Here is a 22450-nt window from a genome sequence, read left to right on the forward strand (position 1 = left end):
GTAGCTCTGGCACTAATATGTCAAACAGATATAGCTTCTTCACAGGCTACGTCAGTTCTGCCTCCTCTCTATATCTTGCTTGAGTATCATCAGAAAACCTTGCCTTTGACATGCTGAGACTGACATTGGTTCCAAAAAAGATTACAGGGTTCGAGCTTGAACAACAGTTAAATAAACAGTAAATATCTGAATCAGTTTGAGAACACTCCTGAGCAGCTGTCATGGAATATTCTGTTATAAAAAGCTACTGCTCTGCATTTTCAATATAAAATATTATTCTTGAGTGTTCAGGCTTTATTTGGCACAATCAAGGCAATAGTGCTAAACTCTGAGACCATTTTATTATCACCTCTCTGTTTAATTCAAGTTGCCTTCTAACAGTCAGTTGTCACCCAGTTTCACCATTTGATGGCAGAAAGTTGGCAGATGGTACTCAGCACACAAAGCCATGTATACCTGCAAAGTTTATTGTCATCAGCTGGAATGAGAGATTTTTTAGTTTATACCAGTGCTTTGAGGTAAAAGGATGTCCAAGGCTTATGCATAGAACCCAGTTTAACATTACTATCTGTGACTCATTTGTCAGTTAGTCTAAGTCAGCATTTTCCTGTCAGCGTAAGAGCACTTAAGGATGCTTCAAGTTGGGATCTCTAGGAAAGCTGGTGCTAGTTCACTAAACTAGTCTACTGCAAGCCACTTCCTTCACCTGTGGTTTGCCCATCCTTGCAGTCCTACTGCATCTGATCTCTAGACTAGAACTGTTCTTATTTGTAGGATTAATTGATTGCAGTGGGTTGACCTTGGCTGTCTACCGAAGCCCACCCAGGTGCTCTCTTGCTTCTCCTCCTCAACAGGACAGGGAGAGAAAATAAGATGAAAAAACTTGTGGGTCAAGATACAGACAGGTAGATTACTCACTAGTTGCTGTCATGGGCAAAACAGACTTGACGTGGAGAAAATTAATTTATTGCCCATTAAAACAGAGTAGGATTGTGAGAACCAAAGGAAAAACTAAAAAGACCTTCCCGCCCCCGCTCCTCTTTTTCCCAGGCTCAACTTCATTTCTTCATTCCTACTCCTCTATGTCCTGCTCTGTCCTGCAGCGGGTTGGGGATGGGGACTGCATTCAGTCCATAGCAGTTCCTCTCTGCCACTCCTTCCTCCTCATACTTTTTTTTTCTGCTCCAGCATGAGTCCTCTCCATGGGATGCAGCCCTTCACAGTAAAGCTGCTTCAGCATGGGCTCTCCACAGGTTGCAGTTCCTTCAGAAAATATCCAGCTGCTCCATTGTGGGGTCCTCCATGGACTGCAGTGTGAATAGCTGCTCTGGCATGGTCATCTCCAAGGGCTGCAGGGAAATGCTTCACCATGGTCATCTCCAGGCTGCAGGAGAGTCTCTGCTCCAGTGCCTGTAGCACCTCCTCAGCCTCCTTCTTTCACCCTGGTGTCTGCAGGGCTGTTTCTCTTATTTTTTTCTCCACTCTTTTCTCGCAGCTGCTGTGGAACATTTTTATTCTTTATTAAGCACATTTTCACAGAGGTGCCACCATGTTGCCTGTGGGGCTCAGCCGTGCCCTGCTGTGGGTGGGTTGGAGCTGGCTGGAACCGGCTGTGTCCGGCACAGGACAGCCCCAGCCTCTCCTCACAGGGGCCCCTGCAGCTCCCGCTGCCAATGCCTGGTCACCTGCACCTGATAGATCAATACTGAACAGAAAAATGCAGTTGGAAAAAAACCCAACCCAAACCAAAAGACAATTATTGGTTGTTATTGCAAATCAAGAACAAAAGCCCTGTTTTGGACATCTCTGCTCCTTCCACTCGTCTCTCAACATTCCTTTGCTTTGGTCTGACCCTGAATGTTACTTTCTTCATTGCTGCTTCTCTCTCAGGTCTGCACACTTCTTTCCAGCAGTGCAAGATGAGTATGTCCTCTCCACCTGTTTCTTTCTCTGTTCTGCTTACTTCCGTGCTGTCCTACCCAGTCCTGGAAATTACTTTTTTCTTCCCTGCCCTCTTCCCGCCTAGCCTGACCCTGGCTTCGCTGGAAATGTTTTCAGCCCGGGATTCCCAGGGACCTCTCTGCCTGATGAGCTTTCTCATGCCCCTGATACTCCTCAGCACCCAGACAAACCCTTCAGTAAAGACCGCTATGTATAGAAAAAGGCCGAACAACTAATTTAGTTCATTTAGCACTGTTATTTTAAAAAATGATTATTCTTCAGCGACTCTTTTCCTTGGGCCTGTTCCCAGATTTATAAAAACCCCTAGTGCCAGCTCCTCTAATGGGAAACACTGCCAGTCTCAACCCCTTATTAACCAGCCAGCTCTTGCTCGCAAGGCTGTGCTTTTTTCATCTGCCTGCTCGTCCAGGAGCCAGCGGCTGCCTTTTATCCAAATTCCCCTCTTTTTCGAAGGCTCTGCTGTGATCTGAGAGGAAGATAAGCGCAGACGAGAGACCTGAGGCCTCCATCAATTCCTCTCCGCTTGCTCTCTAACATGGACCGCTCCGTGTGGGGCTGAAGTGCTTTTTTCTCTCTTCCTTTTTTCCTCATTGCGCAGACTGGCAGTTAAGACAGATTTAGCTGTCACACCAGCTGATGTGATTACCCAAATTGCTTGGCGGTGGTTTCATTTCTCAAGTAAATGAAAATGTAGACTGTAGACTGTAAGACTGAAACACTACATCAGTGAAGCAGACTCTGTAGATCATTCTTTAAAATTCAAGTGAAAGCTCAAATGCATATTTAGCATGGTGGATAATATCAATTAATTTTGAAAGCGAGTAGCTGCAGGAGTCCCTAGGAATGGGAAGCTAGTTTTGAATTGGAAGACATCTACCCTAGACTTTCAATGCCACCAAATACGAGACCAAATTTAAATTGTCAGGAAGGGACAATTAGCTTGAATAACTTACGTGATAGGATTTTAAAGGGGCTGAAGATATTTCTTGCTGGCTTTAGAGACTGTATTAAACTACATGGCATTATGCTGACACCAAGGCTCCCTGCAGAGCTGAATGCTCGTGCTATGCCTCAGAGGCTCCTGCGTGGTTTCAGACTTTGCGAAAGTGGCTCTTAACTGCCTGTTTGCAAATAACAGGTTAAAGTCAGGGGGCTTGTGGCCGTGGGGCTTCTCTGGGCAGGGCTTGTCCCACCACCCCAGACGGGAGCAGGGCAGCCCCAGCCCTGGGCATTGGGCACCTCCCTGGGGATGGTCTGAGGCTGGGCCAGGACATGGCCCATGGGTAGCCCCGGCTTGGCAGGGCCCATGGCTGGGCAGGGCAGGGCTGTGGGGAGCTGGAGACTGGCCCTGCTGCAGCATTGCTGAGGCAGGGGCTGATGGCTCCAGGGGGCTGAAGTGGGGTCCTGGGCCATCGGCAAGGTCGAGGGAGCCCCGGGGTTGGGCAGGGACAGGCAGGGCTGGCAGTGCCTCAGGGCCATGAGACTGAAATAAGTTGTTGACCTGTAAAGCTACATACAGTGCAGCCTGCCTTTTTGTTCTGGAAACGTTTCTATACAGCAACACCGACAAAGGGATTATTTGGGTATCCACGTAAATCATGCACTTGACTTACTACAGCTGAATCGTCAATACAATTCACCCAGGTCATGTGCTCCATCTCCTCCATCCTTGGTCAGGTTGTCAGAGGGAGTGAAGTTGCCAGTGGAGTAACTCCTCTCGTTAGAAAATATTTTTTGACTAGCTCTACCTTTATTCAAATAGTTCATATGAAGTTTTGGTATAAGTGTTGAAGGACTGAAGTTGTAATAAATGGTAGTGTAAAGGTACTGCTGAAGCAATGGAATGTGGAGTGACAAACCTGTCTCATGGTCTTAATATTTAAAAAAAAAAAAAAAAGGAGAGCAATAAATAATTTTAATTACTTGTAGGCATTTGTACTCCATCTGGGTTATCCAGAATTACTTAATAGCTAATGGTTGCTCATTAGACTATGTGTGACAGTTCAATACTATGATCTTTGTGTTATAGCAGTAATTTGAGGGGATTTGCAGACATAAGAAAACTGCTTTCAAGTGGACATAAAAAGTTTTCTTAAATGGTCACGCTCATTTCTCCAGAATTGTACTGTAAGTCATCCTCTTTGAATCAGAAGCTCACAATGGCATTGTGTCTTCTGTAAAAGTGACACTTCAAACGAAGACATATCAAAGCGCTATCAAATGATGAACACATAATATCTTCATAGACGGCTATCTGCTGTAATTACCTGGAGAGGATTAAAAACCAGACCTTGTGCCTACTTAGGGAATAGATTCTGTTAGAATCAATGTATCATTTGAAGAGTTTAGTTCAAATCTGACTCAGAAAGATTTTTTTTTTAAAATATTGGCTTGAAATGTAAATGTTTAGTACTGAAACAAAAGTACCAAAAGTTCCAAGCCTCCAAGGCTAAACGAAATCCAAAAAGTCAACCAAATTGCTAAGTTTGTGAACATAATCACAATTCAGTACTATTACAAGCAGCATTAGGTCTCACAATAGATACTTTAAGATCCTTTTATTGTTTTCCTTGCCTGTAATTTTAGCTGACAGTATAGGAAGTATCTTGCTTGAGATTTTTAAAAAGAGAAGGCTAACATTTTCCTCAGCTCATATTACGAACAAATATTATAAATAAGTATCGCTTGCCTTTGTTGGTACTCTGCACTTCAAGTTCAACTTCTTTTTCAGTTACTTAAATATAGTTTGAAAAACTGAAATTTTGTTCAGCTAATAGGAGTCAAAGACACCTATTTTTCTGAAAGTCTTGTTCAGGACCATAATTCATGGAAACAAGATTTCCTCACATAAATAAACTATATTTGTCTTGCTGTTCTGTGAAGAAAATCAAACTGCTCTGCACGTTTGTCCCTCATTGGCATACTGACTGCTTCAGTGGAATTAATTCCCCTGGGTGCCTTTATCAGATTTGTTCACTTTGTTTCTGAACATGAAGTTCAGTTCAAAACAACAGAAACAGAGGAGGAGGTTTTCTTCTTTGTTTTTGCAGTAAGTGACTAGGAAATGTTTTGTTGCCACAGGCATGTGAAGATCTGTGGGCCCTTCCAAATGAAACATTGATTGCAGCGTTGCCTGTGATTTTCAAGGGACTGGATTTTCCTTCCAGGCTTATTAGCTTCTGGTAGGATCCAAGATGAACTTATTTCTCCCAAAGCTAAAATACAGTTCTGCCTCCCAAACACTTGTAATTTAAATCTGGGCAGATGAAGAGAAATTCCAAAATCTGAGAAAAGTGTCCATTGTTATACATTAACATATCAGAGTAGAGTTTCAAGAGTGACTTCAGTATTATACAGCAAAGGCTCCACAAATCACGTCTTAAAGAACCTGTTCAAAGAGTAACATATGGAGACATTGGTATGTGAAATAGAAAAACTTATTTGCTTGGAGACTGCATGCTAGCAAAGATGCAAGCCAAATTTACAGCCAATTAGGAGGTAACGTGTAGAGATTTATCCATCTGCTGACATGCAACAAATGCTGGCAGACTTACAAATGAAAATCTTCCTAGAAAATTTTTTATTCAAGAATATTTTGTGCTCTTCCTGACTCTGCTTCCCCAGAAAGAAAATATTTTCAAATGAATGCTCCTTTTAATAATAACTAGCACAAACTGGAAAAAAAAAAGTTTTTATATGTCTTTTGAATTTTATATTGACTTTTTTACATAACCCTTAAGCTCAGCTTGAGATCTAATATTGTGACAGATTTCAGTTGTATTGCAAATGCATAGGATCTGCATTTCTTACAAATGTACACAGACAACATGGCAAGTTCTGTTGTTCTGAACACATTAAAAATGGAGAACAGACAGCTCTTATAATTTACAGCCTCGCTACTCTGTGCTTTGTCTTAGATCCCCTTATGTAGCAGCTTTTTCCCAGTCTTGCTGGCTGTCTGGGTATTAGAGTCAGTAACAGCCATCAAGTTTCTACCACCAGTTTAAAGATGTAACCTCAAATCACAAGCTGAGGTGCTGCTCAGGCATCATGGCATGAACAAATGCTTTTGGATGTTGTTCTGAGTGTATCCACTCAGAGATGAGAGCAGGTAGTCTACAACAAAGAACAGGCAGTTAATTCCTGGTAACATCAGGTGGGAGCCAATTCTGGACAGTGCTTGGATCTCACGGCGATCTGAGATCCAGTGTCGGTAAGTGCAGAAATACTTTCAAGTCAAAGAAAACAATGTGGGATAAAACCTGCCAAAAAATTGCTGCCTAAGTGTTGACTCTTTGTTTTAACAAGCCAGGTGGAAAAAAAAATCTCACTGGGCCATAACCTACATAACCACAGCTGCGTCCTGTTTTGCAGGTAAATGGTGGATGGAGGCTTGGGGATGGTGCTGGGAAAGACAGTGGGACAGATTGGGAAGGAGTGGACAGATGCTAGGTTACTGGAGGACAGTTTGCTCTGTCAAGAGGAAGGGGATCAAAGGTGAGCTTGTAGGATGGATTTTGTATCTTAAGTTCTTATCTTAGGTGCCTTAGGGGTTTAGGTCGAGGGTGAGGCATGGGTAATGAAAAGGAGGGAGTGAGCCCAGCTGCTTGGTGAGCAGTTTGTGCCCCACGCAGGCTGTCTGAGGTCTCCTGGTGTAGCTCTGGAACCATGGCAGTAGAGTGCCACCTCTCCCAGCTATTTCTTGAGGCTGCAGAGTAGGCAGGGCAGTGGGGAAACCCATAAGACATGCTGGACATCTGGGATGAGGGTGGGAATGGTGCCTTGTCCAATGCTCTTGCCTCTGGCCACTCTCCCCTTAGCATGGTCTGGGGGTCTGGCTTTGTGGCAAGGTGGGAGCCCAGGTCCTTGTTGCAAAGCAAAGTGGTGGCAGTGTGGGGATGAGAGCTGGCCTCTGGCTCCCAGGGTCTGTGAGCGACCACTTCCCCTCCTCTTTTCCCTGGGCCTGGGGATGCTGCGAGGAAGGTTGGCGCCAGCCAGTTCCCGAGACTCTTGTGTAGGTGAGGGCAGTCAGATGAGGGCCAAAGGCAGCCAGGTCCAAGTTGTCCTGTTTCCTCCAGACCAAGCCACTCTTGTCTCAGGACTACCCTGAGCTGCCACATGCTGGTGTGGTAGAAGAAAGCAGTAGCTGGTGGCCCCATCTGGGGCCTGCTGTAGCCATGGCCATGTCCACCCCCAGCCTGGGCTCTCACACTTGTCCCTTTCCTAGCCCTAACTGCCAGCATCCCCACAAGACAAGGAGTCCTTCGCAAAGGACTTTATACAGAAAAGTTTCAATGATATGCTTTATTGCTGAATTTTGGATTTTGACTCGAGACTGTCTTGGATGTTTCTCTTTGCAGTGCTAAACGTATACTGTTTTCTTTAATGATTACTCCTCCGTGTTTAGAAGTTATGAGGTTAGTTTTTCATTGTACATATTTTATTAAAATTTACATATGCAGAGCTCAATCTGAACATGGAGACTGCATCTGTAGAGTTAGAATGGACTTCCTTACAAGATGCTGTGACTTCTAACATGGTGAAGGCTACTTAGCTCTCTTAACTATGTCTTTACGGAAGCAGATGGAAAATAAAGTTTTGAGGAAAGGTATATTTAGTAGATATTTCATGTGTTTCAGAGTTAACATAAGAGCTGCCTAAATCACAATTTTCTGTCCAAAGTTTTTTATCATTTTGAAGCTCATCAACTGTGTGCACAGGGTATTATGGTACTGTAGGTCTTTTGTTTTGCCTTGCCTTTAATATTGTGTAATTCTCTTTCTTCCCCCCTGGTCTAACAGTCATTTCTTGCTGTGCAGCTTTACATTTGTTCTGCTTTTGATGGAAAGGAAAAAATTCTCATTAAAATAAAATGTGTGATTATATCTGAACTCCCTTCTGAACTTGCATTTTATAGATAAAGCTTTTTTTGTAATAAATATATAGTTTTGTAATAAATATATAGTTTTGAAAATTTTTTATTTCAGTGTCTCTTTTCCCATTTAAGATATTTTCTTTGCTTGGTTCTATAGGTTTATTGTCCCTTTCTTGTATCTTTAGCTGTAAGCCTAAGTCCCCCTGAAAATGTATGGTTTGGTCCATATTCCATATATCTTGAAATTCCCGTTTTGCTTAGTGTTCCATTGGAGTAAATGATTCTATTTATCTATGAATTCTAATAGACTTTATCTTTTCCTCTCCTTCTTCTTCTAGCCGTGCCTTGGCTTTCTCAGTTTCATGGCTGTCTCTTACTAAATATTCTTTTTCTGTCACAGCTGAATAACTCCACTGAATTATAGTGAGGTTAATTCCTCACCATATGCTCTGGACCGCTTCAGGATGTTTTGCTGTTGAAAACTATTTTGCCTTAAAGTTTTGTGAGTTTTGTATTATTTTGGCAGGGACAATTTGAAATTTTCTCACAAGGATTTTGTAAGTTGCAAACTGCTTTGTTTCATCCTTCCAGACTGGCTGGCTGATTCCTTATCCAGGTGGCTGACTTCCTTGGAGGTCTTTGAATTTTTTCTCTGGTATTTTATTTTTTGAATTCTTTATTGTGGCGTGTTTAGAAAGGCATGACTGAATCAAGTTCTTTTACTGTCTGCAAAGCTTATTATTTTATTAAAGCAAACTGGCCCAGGGACTTCCAATGGGGAGCTGGCAAGCTCAGCAATTCCCTTTGCTAGTCCAGACCTGGCTTTAGGGTTTTAAAATTCAAAACCTGTCTTTGCTGCCACAACAACTTTATGTTGGAAAAAACTCTTCAGTCACTAAAAATATCTTCTCCTCTTGGACTCACACACCAAAAGTTATTTTTGAAACTTAGAGAACACTAATTGCATGATTTTAAGGAGACTAGATGTTAAAGAACAATCATGAATTCACTTTTCCAGCAAAATCCAATTACATGGCCATATATTCTACTTTATCATAGACTTTTATATAAATGTACAGTTTAGAAACAAATGTTCATTTCATTGTGATTTAAACAACAGAATTTTAAAATAGCATACACCTTAAATTGAAATTACTGATACAAAATGAGTTGGCATAAACTCATCTCTGGGGTAATGTAATACTTGATGCAGAAGATTTATATTTGAGCTTTTCTGAAATGACAAAAGATAGTTAAGATACAGGGTTTTTTTTTTTTTACTTGCATGAAAATCGTCTGCAGAATTAATCAGTAATATTTCTAGGGGTCTGGTTGGCAAAGATTCGTGTGCATACTTAGTTTTTATGCATTCTTTGGTAGCCCTCTGAAAATCACTGGCAGTATCCTACAAGCATAGTATTACTTTGGGCGTAACTGTTGGTATTTTTAACTCTGCAAACTGATGTTGCACAGCACCCCATAGGTGTGCTTCTACAATCTTCATTTTTCATGAAGTGTTTACCAGTTCCAGCTTGACCTGGCACAGCAGAACATCTTCTTAAATGTACTCCGTAATTCTGGGCTTCGGAATGCAAATATCATAGGGTCAATGATCGCATTGCACATTATGAGCGTCCCGTTCACATGGAAAATGGACATGTAGCAGGCACAGTAAGGGTTATGTGGGCAAAACCTTGCTAAGAGGATGTGAAGAACAAAGGGAGCCCAACAGCAAAGGAAAACTCCAAGGAAAATAGTCAGTGTAATGGCTCCTTTCATGTTAGTTCTCTGATGGACCGTGCTGGTTGGCAGTGAGGCGATCTTTTTAGCATGAGATCGAGCCAGGAGGAACATATGGACGTAGAGGCACAGTATAAAAAACATCATTAAAGGGAACAGGATGGTGAAGGGAATGACTGTTGCTGCTTCATAGGAGAAGAGGGCAATAGCAATGCTACTGCCAGCACAGAACGTCCAAATGACTGCCAAGATAACCAAAGCCCTTCTTAGTGTCATGATGTTATGGTACCGCAAAGCGTAGAAGATGGTGATGTATCTGTCTGCTGCAATAGCTAACAAGCTGAAAATCGACCCCAGTAAAGACAGAATGAACATGGAATCCATGGCATCATCCAGCTTTTTCTCAAAATCCCCACGGCGTGTCAGGTACCCCATTTTGCACAAGATGATAAAGATGTTCTCCAGAGTTTTGTACAAGCTCCCTAACATGTCTGAAATGGCTAAACTGCAAATGAAGAAGTACATGGGCAAGTGCAAATTCTTATTTCTCACGACAGCAATAAGGACAAGCAGATTTTCCAGTATTCCAGCAGCAGCAACGGTGAAAAACACTTCCTCTGGCACCACGACCTGGGTGCAGTCAGTGACATTTAAGGAGAAATCACTTATATTTTCGAGGGAAGGAATGCTTGTCTGCCCTGGGTGTTTGATTAGGTTGGAAGGTCTCTCAGTGCTCATTTCTTCTGATCGTGGAAAGATTTTGGATTGTTGTTTCTCAGGTTTGGCTTTATTTTGAAGCTGACCTGTGAGTCAGACCATTCTTCTTTTGATGAAGACTTTCTCCTTCATCTGGAGCAATTTAAAGACTTAACTGAAATGTTTTGAATTTCTCCTACAATAAAACATGTAGAAACATAAATATCAAGAAGAAATTTACCACACAGATATGGCAAAAATAGAGATTTGAAATATCACCTATTGCAGTGGAATGCACATATATCATCCTCAGAGAGAGGCAAAGTTGGTTTGGCTAAAATAAGAGCTCCTCCAGGCTTTGCTGAGCCTTAGAGGAAAACAAAGTGTAAATTCTCCTCTAACTTCAAAGCAGCTTTAAAAATATATGTGTAGTTTTCTTTACCAATGAGCATTTACTGAAACTGATCTGACAGACTTCAAGAGTTTGGCAATCTTTACTGGTCCAGCTGTTTGTTTTGAGACAGTCTGGCATTTCTCACAAGATTCACAGTATTATTAGACACAAATGCGACCAAAGCCAAGATAAACTGTTGTCCAGTACAGTAACGTGTTTACGACCACACTGTTGATGGTGAAATAAAATGCCCTCAATTTAGATGTGAACATTTGTAAATATTGATATTTTTCTAGAAGCATGTTAGATACTAGTGAGAGGCTTCCTTTTCATCTAAATTGAAACCATCTTTTGTTTCAATTAGCATAATTATAATGCAGATTAAGATCCAAAGTACAATATTTTCTTGGCTGTATTTTACAGCTATCTAAAAGACCAAATGTTTATTTCAGCATCAAGATGATGTTTTTCTTTCTCCATAATGATCCTATCTAAATTACATTAAAACAGATAGGAATATTTCCAAAGGATTAGGCTTTTTAGGCTTTTCATTAATGTATAAATAGATGTGATATTAATTGAGCTTGGATGTTACCCATAAACAATAAGTCCCACTTTTTCTTGTAGTTTTTATAGCCTTATTTGTGAAACACAGATGCAGTTGCTATTTGGAATATACCCTTTTTTAAAGAACAGATATATTCTCCCTCTGTTTTTAAATTCAAAACAGCTTTTAATTGTTTGGCACTTTCATACCAGTAAGTCCTGAAATTCCTTTGGACATTTGTTCATAGTCAGGGTTGCCAAATGCCATGATACACTCTATTACTATTTCAAAGAGAGAAGTCAAAAGTTTTAATTACTTTGTATACAATGCCCTCTGCAAGTGTCAGTGGGTATCTGTAATCAGGACAGCTGAACTGCTGCTTGAATATCATTAGCCTTAATGCAGCTGAATGTGTTTGGCTACTTTTTAATGGAAAACAGGTTTCTGACCTGGGCTGGCTAATGTTATCTGCTGAGATTGCCAGTAAGGTGCTGCTTGTGGCGAAGAATGCTGAGACTTGGACCACCAGCCGTCATGAATTCAATTGAAACAAGCTCACTTAAAAGAAGACATGCAAGAAAGTACCCATACTTATCTGAAAACAAAGGCTGTGTAGTGGAATAAATGAACTGTACTGCACTGCAGCACTCATGGGCATTCCCAAAGACAATTAGGTCAACATCTGTTGGTATGTGAAGGAGGGAGTTACTAAGAGTCTTAGCAATGTCTTTGTAATGATGTGTTTTTCCTGTTCTCACGTAGAGCTACTGTCATAGTTAAGTTTTATGATTTCTAATGTAGCAATCTGTTTAACAACTTAATTTTCTTTCTTAATAGAAAGTCAACATGGACACTTCAGAAAAAGCCACATTTTGATGGGATTTAAACAGGACAATCAGTTGGTGAAAATGCATTTAAGTCACTATTTTCTCAGAACAGTTTTTCAATAATGCTTATTTTTTGATATAGCCATACTGCCTAACTAATCTGCCTGACAAACATAAAGGTTCCTTCACTGAAAACATATAGTATTATGAATGGCAAGATATATCTTCTGCATATAATTTTATAGTAACTTCATATCAAGTATAACATTTGGTTAGAACAGAACTTTTAAGGGCTTTAGAGCAGTTACAGTAAACTGAATGATTACGTTATACCACTTAATGTTGTTTCAAAACAATCAATAGAAAGCCAGAAAAAGGCATTCTTATTTCAGAGATTCTCATTTCGGCATGTATACATGGCTATTGCATGCTATTTTATTAGGGTTCCATCAAGGATGTTGCCAATTATCTCCTTTTCTGATGCTTCAGTGTGGTGCACAGTCATATTTCTGTCTCAGACTTCCCAGATGGAAATATCTGTGTATACATTGATGTACACAAGTAGTAAATCCAGTGCTTGATCTATGTAATACACATCATATCATACATCTGCAGTAAATTGCGCATTTACAGGATTCTTTCACTGCTACAGATCTACCAGGTAGCGTGCATGAGGTAGTCTGACATTTCTAAGCAATGCAAGACAGACAGACTACACATGAGATGTAAAGCTGTTGTGAACATGATGAGTATCCTCAGTGTGTCCTAAAAGCTAATGGAAAAAGAAGACACCTTGGAGCTTGGATGCATATTTCCACTGGCTACAGAAATTAGAGCCAAGGTCATTTCACACAAAGCTATAAATAACAGAATCATAGCATTGTTTTGGTTGGAAAAGACCTTTAAGATTATCAAGTCCAACTGTTAACCTAGCACTGCCAAGTCCAACCACTAAACCATGTCCCTAAGTGCCACATCTATGTGTGTTTTGAATACCTCCAGGGATGGTGACTCAACCACTTCCCTGGGCAGCCTGTTCCAGTGCTTGACAACCCCTCTGGTGAAGAAATTTTTCCCAATATCCAATCTAAACCTCCCCTGGCACAACTTGAGGCCATTTCCTCTTGTTCCTGTCGCTGGTTACTTGGGAGAAGAGACCAACACCCACCTAGCTACAACCTCCTTTCAGGTAGTTGTAGAGAGCGATAAGGCTCTCCAGGCTAAACCACCCCAGTTCCCTCAGCTGGTCCTCATAAGATTTGCTTTCTACACCCATCACCAGCTTTGTTGCCCTTCTCTGGACACACTCCAGCACCTCAATGTCCTTCTTGTAGTGAGGGGCCCAAAACTGAACACAGTACTCAAGGTGTGGCCTCACCGGTGCTGAGTACCAGGGAACAATCCCTTCCCTCGTCCTGCTGGCCACACTATTTCTGGTACAAACCAAGACGCTGTTGGCCTTCTTGGCCACCTGGGCACACTGCCGGCTATTGACCAATACCCCCAGGTCCTTTTCTGCCAGGCAGCTTTCCAGCCACTCATCCCCAAGCCTGTAGCATTGCATGGGGTTGTCGTGACCCGAGTGCAGAACCCAGCACTGAGCCTTGTTGAGTCTCATACAGCTGGCCTCGGCCTATTGATCCAGCTTGTCCAGATCCCTCTGTAGAGCCTTCCTACCCTGCAGCAGATCAACACTCCTGCCCAACTTGGTGTCATCTGCAAATTTAGTGAGGGAGCACTCAACCCTCTCAACCAGATCATTGATAAAGATATTGAATAGAACTGGCCCCAGTACTGAGCCCTGGGGAACACCTCTTGTGACCAGCCACCAACTGGATTTAACTCCATTCACCACAACTCTTTGGGCCCGGCCATTCAGTTAGTTTTTCACCCCGTGAAGCATACACCTGTCCAAGCCATGAGCAGCCAGTTTCTCCAGGAGAATGTGGAAAATGGTGTCAAAGGCTTTACTAAAGTCCAGGTAGACAACATCCACAGCCTTTCCCTCACATTGTGATAGAGGAAGATGAGGTTAGTCAAGCAGGACCTGCCTTTCATAAACCCATGCTGACTGCGCCTGATCACCTGGTTATCCTGTACATGCCACATGATGGCACTCAAGATGATCTGCTCCATAACCTGCTCCTGCACCGAGGTCAGACTGACAGGCCTGTAGTTCCTTGGATCCTCTTTCCATCCTTTTTTGTGGATGGGTGTGACATTGGCTAACCTCCAGTCAACTGGGACCTCCCAGGTTAGCTGGGACTGCTGATAAATGGTGACTATGCTAATCATCAGGTGAAAAATAACCTTTTACCCTCCTGCGTTGTTTGCACTACCAGAGACAGCTTATATGCAACAGATTTCCTCTCCACTGTCAAGACCTTGCCAGTTTGCTTCATCATTGTATTGTCTAGATAAAGGGTTCATGCTGCTCACCAACACCGCCTCTGAAAGACCTCAGATTTATCTTTTGCAGGTATCTGCAAAGTCAGCCTTTCACAGCTAGCTTTTATGTGTCAGAATTGTTAAAAATAGAAGTAACAACTTGAGTGCTTTATACTACAATTATTTTTTCCTGGCAATGGCTGAACTATTTGGATTTTACCTTTCTTGAGGTCATTCACAATCTAAGAATGTTTGCCTGACTGTAGCAAGAAATGTAAAACAGTCAAAAAGCAATGAATGAAAAAAAAGGCCCCTTAAGTTTGAAACACATTTGCAAATGTAGCTGTATCACAAAACTTGCAAAAACCTCAATCCATTCTTTTTCACGTTTAAATTAGGTCCTGGAGGGAGAAATCAACAGCTGAGTAACACTGGATTATTCAGAAGCATTATTCATGTAGAAAGAGGCAGTCTCCTGAGGTGGTATAATGGGCAATGAGCTGATGGCAATAGTCAAACTAGTAAAAAAGCACACATTTGTAATATTATCAGCAATTTCTATTCAATTTGTAGTTACCTAAAGCAAGACGAAGCAGGAAGCTGGGAGACTGGAAGCCAGGACCAGAAACTATACTGACAATATTGTACAAACTTAGGAAACAAATAGAATTCAGATTACCTACCAATTGTATTCATTCACCATGATGATGGTTTGGCTCTTTACAACACTCTGACACTTGCAAAGCATGTTTGCACCACTATATATTACACAGCTAAAAGCCAGCCGCAGTACTACCGCTTGTGACAAGGCTGAAAGTGCCTCCATGGATGCTGTGAGCTCTCAGCAATGTGCAGGCTTAGCCTTGGACAAAAAGCATAATTCTCTCCTGTGTGCCCAGTGCCTATTGATTACAAAAATTCAATTTTCTTTACAATGTAAATGCGATGACTTAGCACCCGCAATATCTGGGAGTAATAGGTCTGCACTTTATTTTATTTTATTTTTTTATTGGATGAAAATGTATTCATTAACTAAATAAATAACACACTTCCCTCAGTCCCAAAATGTTAAATAAACTGGCCTGGTCAGCTGTAGTAGCAACAAAAGTAATTTCAGCTATGAACTATAATGATAAGGTATAGTAAAGAAATTATATACTTTAAATACTGTATAATTTCCCAGGTGTTTTTGCATCTATTATTTTTTTTACTAGAAAACCATACTTCCCGTTATTGGAGAGACCCCAAGCTGTATTTGCTCTCTAAACAGCTAGCAGTAAATAAAAACTGAAAGGGTATTGAGTAGTCTCTTCTGCTTTTGGACTTCACAAAGCAGCTGTGATAACTGGCCAATTATGTAGATGCAATGTTTTGTTTCTAGAACCATGAAATGTATTAGTTCCCTGTCCTTCTATGTATATATATATATTTTAAAAAGTAATTTATTAGGAATGAAAAAGAATAAGTGTTGTGTGTTTCAGGGACAGTATATACATTATACTTCACAGTATATACAGAGGTACTTATTTGTCACTTAAAAGACCATGACTTTTTCTCAATCCAAAAAAGTCTCCAATGTGTTAACAAATCCCTTCTGATGCCATCACCTCTAACATTTTGTCCTCAAGTGTAAAAACACTCGTTGGCTTAAACAAAAGTACCTTGGGCATCAGGGGACCTGGTGATGGTTCAGCTTGGTTCTCCTTCTAAAACTTGGTCATAGTGGAACATTAAACCCTTGTGGAGGTAATTGGACAAGCTGTGCATGACCAGTTATGCTCTCCCAACCTTTTTCTGAAAATGACAGCATGAGCCCCATATTCAGTGGATGGGAGTTATATAAATTTTCAGCCACTTCCATTCAAGCTGTTACAAATTTGCATCAAAATATGCTTGACAAAAACCTATGGATAATTACCTTTTTTTCCTTGTTTCCAGCTTTTACATATATAGAAGACATTTAAGAAGGAAACAAGCCACTTAAAAACATTGATGTGGAGACTTAGTTTTTAAAGCTGTAAAACAAATGAAAGCACAAACTTTTTTAAAATTTTTATTTCTTTTCTTCACTAGGTGAGCAATGGCTCTCATGGAGACACAGGGGACTGGACCTGTTATAGGAAGGTAAGCCATGAGGACGGGCTATTCCCTATGCTTTCGAATGGGTATTTCTTTTTGTCTACCAGCTGGGCTTAGCCCTGAACAAGCAGCTAAGTGAAAAAGGGCACACAGAGCCTGATTCAGCAAACACTGAACAAAATGGCAGTTGTGATGGCAAAAGAGTGACAGCATCAATCTCCATCCTGTTCTGAATGTGAACAGTCTCAGCTTGCCTTTAGGTCTAACAGAAATATCTCTTTCTGGGGAAGGTCTTGCAGAAGCACTAGTTTCCCCTGCTTACAGCTGCAGGTACATAGTAGAACAAAGTACTGTGAGTTCAGAAGACAGTGAGATAGATGGACTGTGTGCTTATGTTTCATTGTTCAGTTGCTAAAATCTCAATCTTATTGAATGAAAGGTATGTCATATGAAAAACTAATTTAATACAGAATACATTAATCGAGGTACTGATATAAGCACAGTCCTTTTCCTTCAAAGTTTTTTTTTTTTTCATTCTTCAAAATTACATTCTAGGTAAAACAATATCAAATAAGGCCATGTGAAAACTATGATGAAAAATTAAGATACTATGATACCTGGTGTTTCATCTTACAGTCAGTTGAAATTTTATGAACATCACCAATTAGTATCCATAAGCTATTAGGTCATTTATTCTTTTGCTTTGATCTCCCTCTAGTGTTCAACAAAATAGGGTTAGCCTGGTATTAATGACTGATTACAGCTACGCTACCTGCTCACATGTGCCCAAGACGCTATATAGTGTTATGTAGCCTAATTTCAATTTCATGAACTGGCATCAGACCTAGATAAATGTTTGTTTTATAAAAGTGTTCACTGCCATTTGTCTTGGAGATTTACTGCATCAGAATAATGAATATAAATCCCATATAATTTCAGTGTCTAGTACTTACTTAGAATTAACTTCACACTGATAGACATAGAGACAGTACTTTTTGGAAAAAAAACACCAAAAAACCCAAACAGCAAAGAGGAGAAAAAAAAAAAAAAAAAAGGAAGTGCATATATATACAAGCTAAATACAGAAAAAAATATTGTTGTATCTGAAGTCACACATACACCAACTAATTACTAGCAAAATTTTACACACATGATTATAGCTGTGGTTTCCCTATAAGCAGCATCTCTAGAGTGAAATTAGGCTCCACATCACACTTGCTGAAATTTATGTCAGCTATGCATGTATACATTGAAGAGAATTCTATATACTAAGTTTTTTCCTGACTTTGGAAACTGCGTAAAAAGAATTTTCTGATTGGATCAGAAACTGGACAGACTGGAGGTCTTGCAGAGAATAGAGATGAAGAAAATCTGAAAGATGGGTTTATTTATTATGGATACTTCTTTTTCTTCTCCCCTTAAGATCAACCTTGAAATAACACAATTATGTGCTTGTTTTATGAATAAGAAAAAATGTCACTGTCAGGAAAAATTTCCTCATTTGTATTTAAGCTTAGGTATATTCCATATGCCATGATTTTGTTGCCAACAAAAATGCAATAAAGCCTCTAAACTATGCAGAAACTTATTGGCCAGGGCTGCTTCTCTCTATATGATGCTAGTGTAGTTTCACTCAAAACATGTGCAGCCCTGGGTATTTCAGCAAAGATACTGAAAGCAAGAAAAGTAAAAATGATGAAGAAAAGATGGACTGAGTTCTCAATATACTTAAAAATTATCTTTGCAATAGCAGAGATGAAAAGGAATTATTTAGGATGTTTATGAAGGAAATGACAAGGGCCATTAAAATGACAGTGAGAAAAAGAAATTAAAGCTGAAAAGTCAGGAAATACTTCCTAATTGATTAACTCCTTGCAGCAGTATCATTTTTCACATACAATTGCTGAGACCGTGAGGTATGCTGTTATCTCAAGTTTCTGGAACTAGAAAAAATTCCATAAAGTGTTGGAGGTTATATGAAAATGCTTGTCGTGTCATGAGACATAAACACAGAATGCCCACAAAGTCATTGGTGAAATAGCCTTCTTCATATTAAGTGTGTGGACAATTTATTGAAGACGAGCAATCTATAGAGAGAAAAACTAGAATTTGTAGAAAATCAATGGCTGTAAATGCAGAGTGACTGGTGTTTTGCTTCCTTATCCAGTACTTGCACTTTGGAGGGGCCTTCCCACCCGTGCAGACAGTACGCTGTGCCCTGTGGAGGGGGAGCTTTTACAAGTAATTTCCTACACAGCTATCAGGGAAGGGAATGAAACTCAGTGAAGGTTTCCCCTGTGTTTGCAGCTGGACAGTATGTGGGATCATGAGAGTTGTTTGGGGTTTTTTTGGAACCCATGCAGTCTCACTCTCCATAAAACTGCTGTTGCGTTGTAAAGTTGTGATATATTACATTAAGAAATGTAATTATTAGTCTACTGTAATTTGTAACATAATCTACCTAAGGAATAAAAAACCCCTTGCTGCTCCTGATGCACGTAATTGCTTTGGAAGTGATGTACTTACACCCTTTGGTCACATCCTTCACTCTAGGAGATCAAACTCAATCCATTTGAGTGACTTGGTGCAAAGCTACAATGATCAATGCCTACTAAATATATGTTTCTTTATTAAGATTGTAGTAGGCTGATTCATGCTTTTTGAAACATTAGTTGCTGTGCTCCAGACCTCATAGTCAGCTTTTATTACACTATTCTTTCTTATTTACTTCCAGAATAAATAAATTTTAAGCCTACGTATAGCTGTAACTTTCTACAAGGAATGAAAAATAATAGTGAATTTGAATATAGGACAAATAGTTCTTTGGGATCATTGTAAAAATCAATCAAGAGGCCTTCAAGTGACATTTCCGAGGCCACTGCTCTGTTCCTATTCTTTCCAGTAAATCATTAAGTTTGCCAGTAATAGAGCCATCACAGAAATGTTATCAACAAGCATCAAGGAAATCTCCTGTACACGAAAGCATTAACCATTTCTTGAAAAAGAAGTTCTGTGTTTCTGCTCTAAAGAGAGCAGCCCTCCTAGGAGCCACCCATCTTTTTCTCTGGCTGTGATTGCTCCAGTAGTTGCAAACAAAGAAATATTTAAAGTGGATGGAACCATTAGAATAATATTTTATATTTTTAAATGACAGAAAACGAGGATGTGGATTTATACTGCATTCACTGCTGCTTAAATGCACTGCCTTGTAAACCCAGGTGTGTCTTTCTTACTGAAAAAAAATGCATGAAAGATACAGGATCTTCTCTCCTGGGAGCTACTTAAAAACACCAGTAAAAATAGTGAAAAGACAATGGTTAAAAAATGAGCTCAACACATGGTTACTTTCTCTGGGAATCCTATAGGATGGGGGCAGAGTGAAGAAAACACCTCTTTGGGATGTGTCTTTTCAGAGCCATCTTCATGCCCATCTATCTGGGAGGGAGAAATAATAAACAGGAAAACAAGGTGGGAAGACTCAAACCCAAATTCTGCAAGCCCATAAAAATCTGCTTCTATTTGGAGTAGTGGCCACATAAAGCTTTAGTCTGGTTGCTTGTTGTCTTCCAGTGCCGGCATGGCTTCTACTATAGGTAGAAGTAGAAAAAAATCTCATTGAAAAAGGTGTGCTGCCATCCAAACCCACCTCTGGAGAGGTGTGGGAGGTTTATGAAGATACAACAAATTAGGTCATTCTAGCTTGTCTTTTCTGTGCATTAGGATATGGAGCCCCACAGCAACGGGGCTGTGGTAGAACAGGTATTTCCATTTCTGCACAGGTATCACAGAATAACATGCGTGTGTGTGTGTGTGTGTGTGTGGTGTCATTTGGCTTCTGCTTCTGGTCTAAAAAAAGTAACAAGGAGAGTCGGAGGATAAACGTTAGTTTAGGTATCTACAACAACATGTGTTAAATATAGGCATTTATTCTGCCCCAATTTTCCTTGTGGTCATCTCCTTCAAGGACAGAGGCCTCTGCTGTCCTCTGCCTTCCTTTGCTGTGTGCTGCAGATTGCCACAGCATTAAGTATCTAAGAATACTGGCAGTTAGAGTGCAACAAACCACACAGTCCTCTGTCAGTTATACTCCTGAAAATCTACAATAATATCAGGTAGATCGATGGAATTGCTCAGTATTTACACTAGAGGAAGTGAACAGAATTCAGTCTCCCTGCAGCAGAGTGAATGCTACCAGGCAGGAGTAGACATCCTTGCATAATTCCCGGACCAGATACAGAAGAAGAGTCATTGTTGACCGGTCAGAAAGTCTCTGAGAGATGTGTGGCCTCTGGCTGATGCAGTGAATAAACTGAGATGAAGCAGGCAAAGCAGTATCCGAAAGATAAGAAACATTTTAGCAGAAGCTTTCTTACTATATAGCTTAACTTCTTCAGGTGGTAAAAAGGAAAATCTTACTCAAACTTCATAAAAGAGGCATAAAAACACTGGCAAAATTTTGCTTTGAAGAAGAATGATTGTAAGACAAAAGATTTTAGGGAACATTAGAAATATGGCACTTCTTCATTCCACAAATAACATTGCATCTTTCACTACTTTCTCCAAGCAGGCTTTCTGAGTTTTAGATAGATTTAGTAAACCTCCACTTACCTGCTAGTGAAACAACTTGTGAGTCAGTGTGCTGGTAACTCTGGGAGCAAGATTATTTATAAAGGAAATGAAGCCAACATCGTCTTTGCGTAAAGGAAAGATTGGAACATCTAAATCAAAGAGAAAGACAGTTGTCTCATTGGCATAACCTTGAATTAGGGTCACTTTAAAATAAATCATCCACTGTCTCTGAAAACATCTATAAGAAAAAAAAAAAAAAAAGATACCCAGTCAAAGGGAAAATATTCTATGTTTCAGTAGGATTACCCTTTCAGCTACTCCCAGTCTTTATAACCTCCCTTCCTAATATTTGGCAGACTGTAAATCAAGGAGTGTATTCACAAAAAGACCATGGTCTGTATTATAAATAGTATTTAAACATGCAGGTAGATGGTTGGGATGTCATAGGATGTTCACTGTCCATCAAGATGATTGTCACTATGTTTGTTTTTCAATCTAAGACCTCTACTAAAGACACAACTAGTAGCTGAACTGAAAAGCTAATGAGGTAGAGAGAACTCCGCAGCATCAAAGTCCAACTATACCAGTCCTGATAAATTTAAGTGATCATTACAGAGAACTGTAATTCATAAAAATAAAACGTAATAAACATGAAGGTAAAAAACGTACTGAGCTTTAACAGTATTTCATGAAGAGGCGGTAGTCCCTATTACTGAAACAAATAGAGGAGAATAGCATTCCCTCATTGCCTTAGGGAAAGACTTCACAATTGGATCTATTAAACAGTGGTTAAATAGCAATGCCCAAAAGTAGAATCATATTTTTAATAGAGTAAACTTGAGAAAATTTGTTTGCTTCCAGGGAACCAAACTGTGTGCAGAAGGACTGGTGAAAACTCAAACTCTCTGCTATTAGCATTTTGACAGCTCAAGTGAGAATCATTTGGGTCCCTGGCGTGTAAAAATTGGAAGGGAGAAGGCTTAGCAACGCATTCAAGGGGAGGGGACCTGAAGAAGAAAAAAACTAGCAAATGGAAGGTATGTTCATCCTATTACAGTGTCTTTCAGATTTCCAAGGAGGAAAAAAGTGCCTCACTCTTACTCTCCATCCTCAAATACACACCAGTTTCATCTTTGCTTTTTAACTTCATTTTCTTTAGGCCAGCTGGACCCACTGAGTGCCATTATGATACACAAAGAAAATTAATTGTAAAAGTGTGCATGCCATGGAAGAGTAGGACACAGTCAAGACAACTGATGTCACAGAAGTGCAGACCGGTTTTTGTTATTTGTTTTCACTTGCCTTGTCCATCATTTGAATAATGTCCTTCAAATATACCTGGTTATGGTCCTTGCTCTTGAGCACCAGCTTCA

The 22450-nt window shown here is 40.2% G+C and overlaps 1 protein-coding gene across 1 annotated transcript; it reads right to left on the reverse strand.

Moving 5' to 3' along the window:
• Window positions 1-6642: 6642 nt before the first annotated feature.
• Window positions 6643-21137, reverse strand: MC2R (melanocortin 2 receptor). Its single transcript, XM_054818290.1, has 2 exons — window positions 21117-21137; window positions 6643-10469 (listed from the first exon to the last, which is right to left on the reverse strand). Exon 2 carries the CDS (start codon window positions 10313-10315, stop codon window positions 9356-9358), a length of 960 nt encoding a protein of 319 aa, XP_054674265.1. The 5' UTR covers window positions 10316-10469; window positions 21117-21137; the 3' UTR covers window positions 6643-9355.
• Between the last annotated feature and the right edge of the window lie 1313 nt (window positions 21138-22450).

The sequence above is a fragment of the Grus americana genome, chromosome 2 (genome assembly GCF_028858705.1).
Source record: "Grus americana isolate bGruAme1 chromosome 2, bGruAme1.mat, whole genome shotgun sequence".
NCBI classification, from domain to species: Eukaryota; Metazoa; Chordata; class Aves; order Gruiformes; family Gruidae; genus Grus; species Grus americana.

Excerpts from the sequence above, each read along its gene's own strand:
- MC2R (XM_054818290.1), bottom strand. The coding sequence starts at position 10,315 with ATGAGCACTGAGAGACCTTCCAACCTAATCAAACACCCAGGGCAGACA.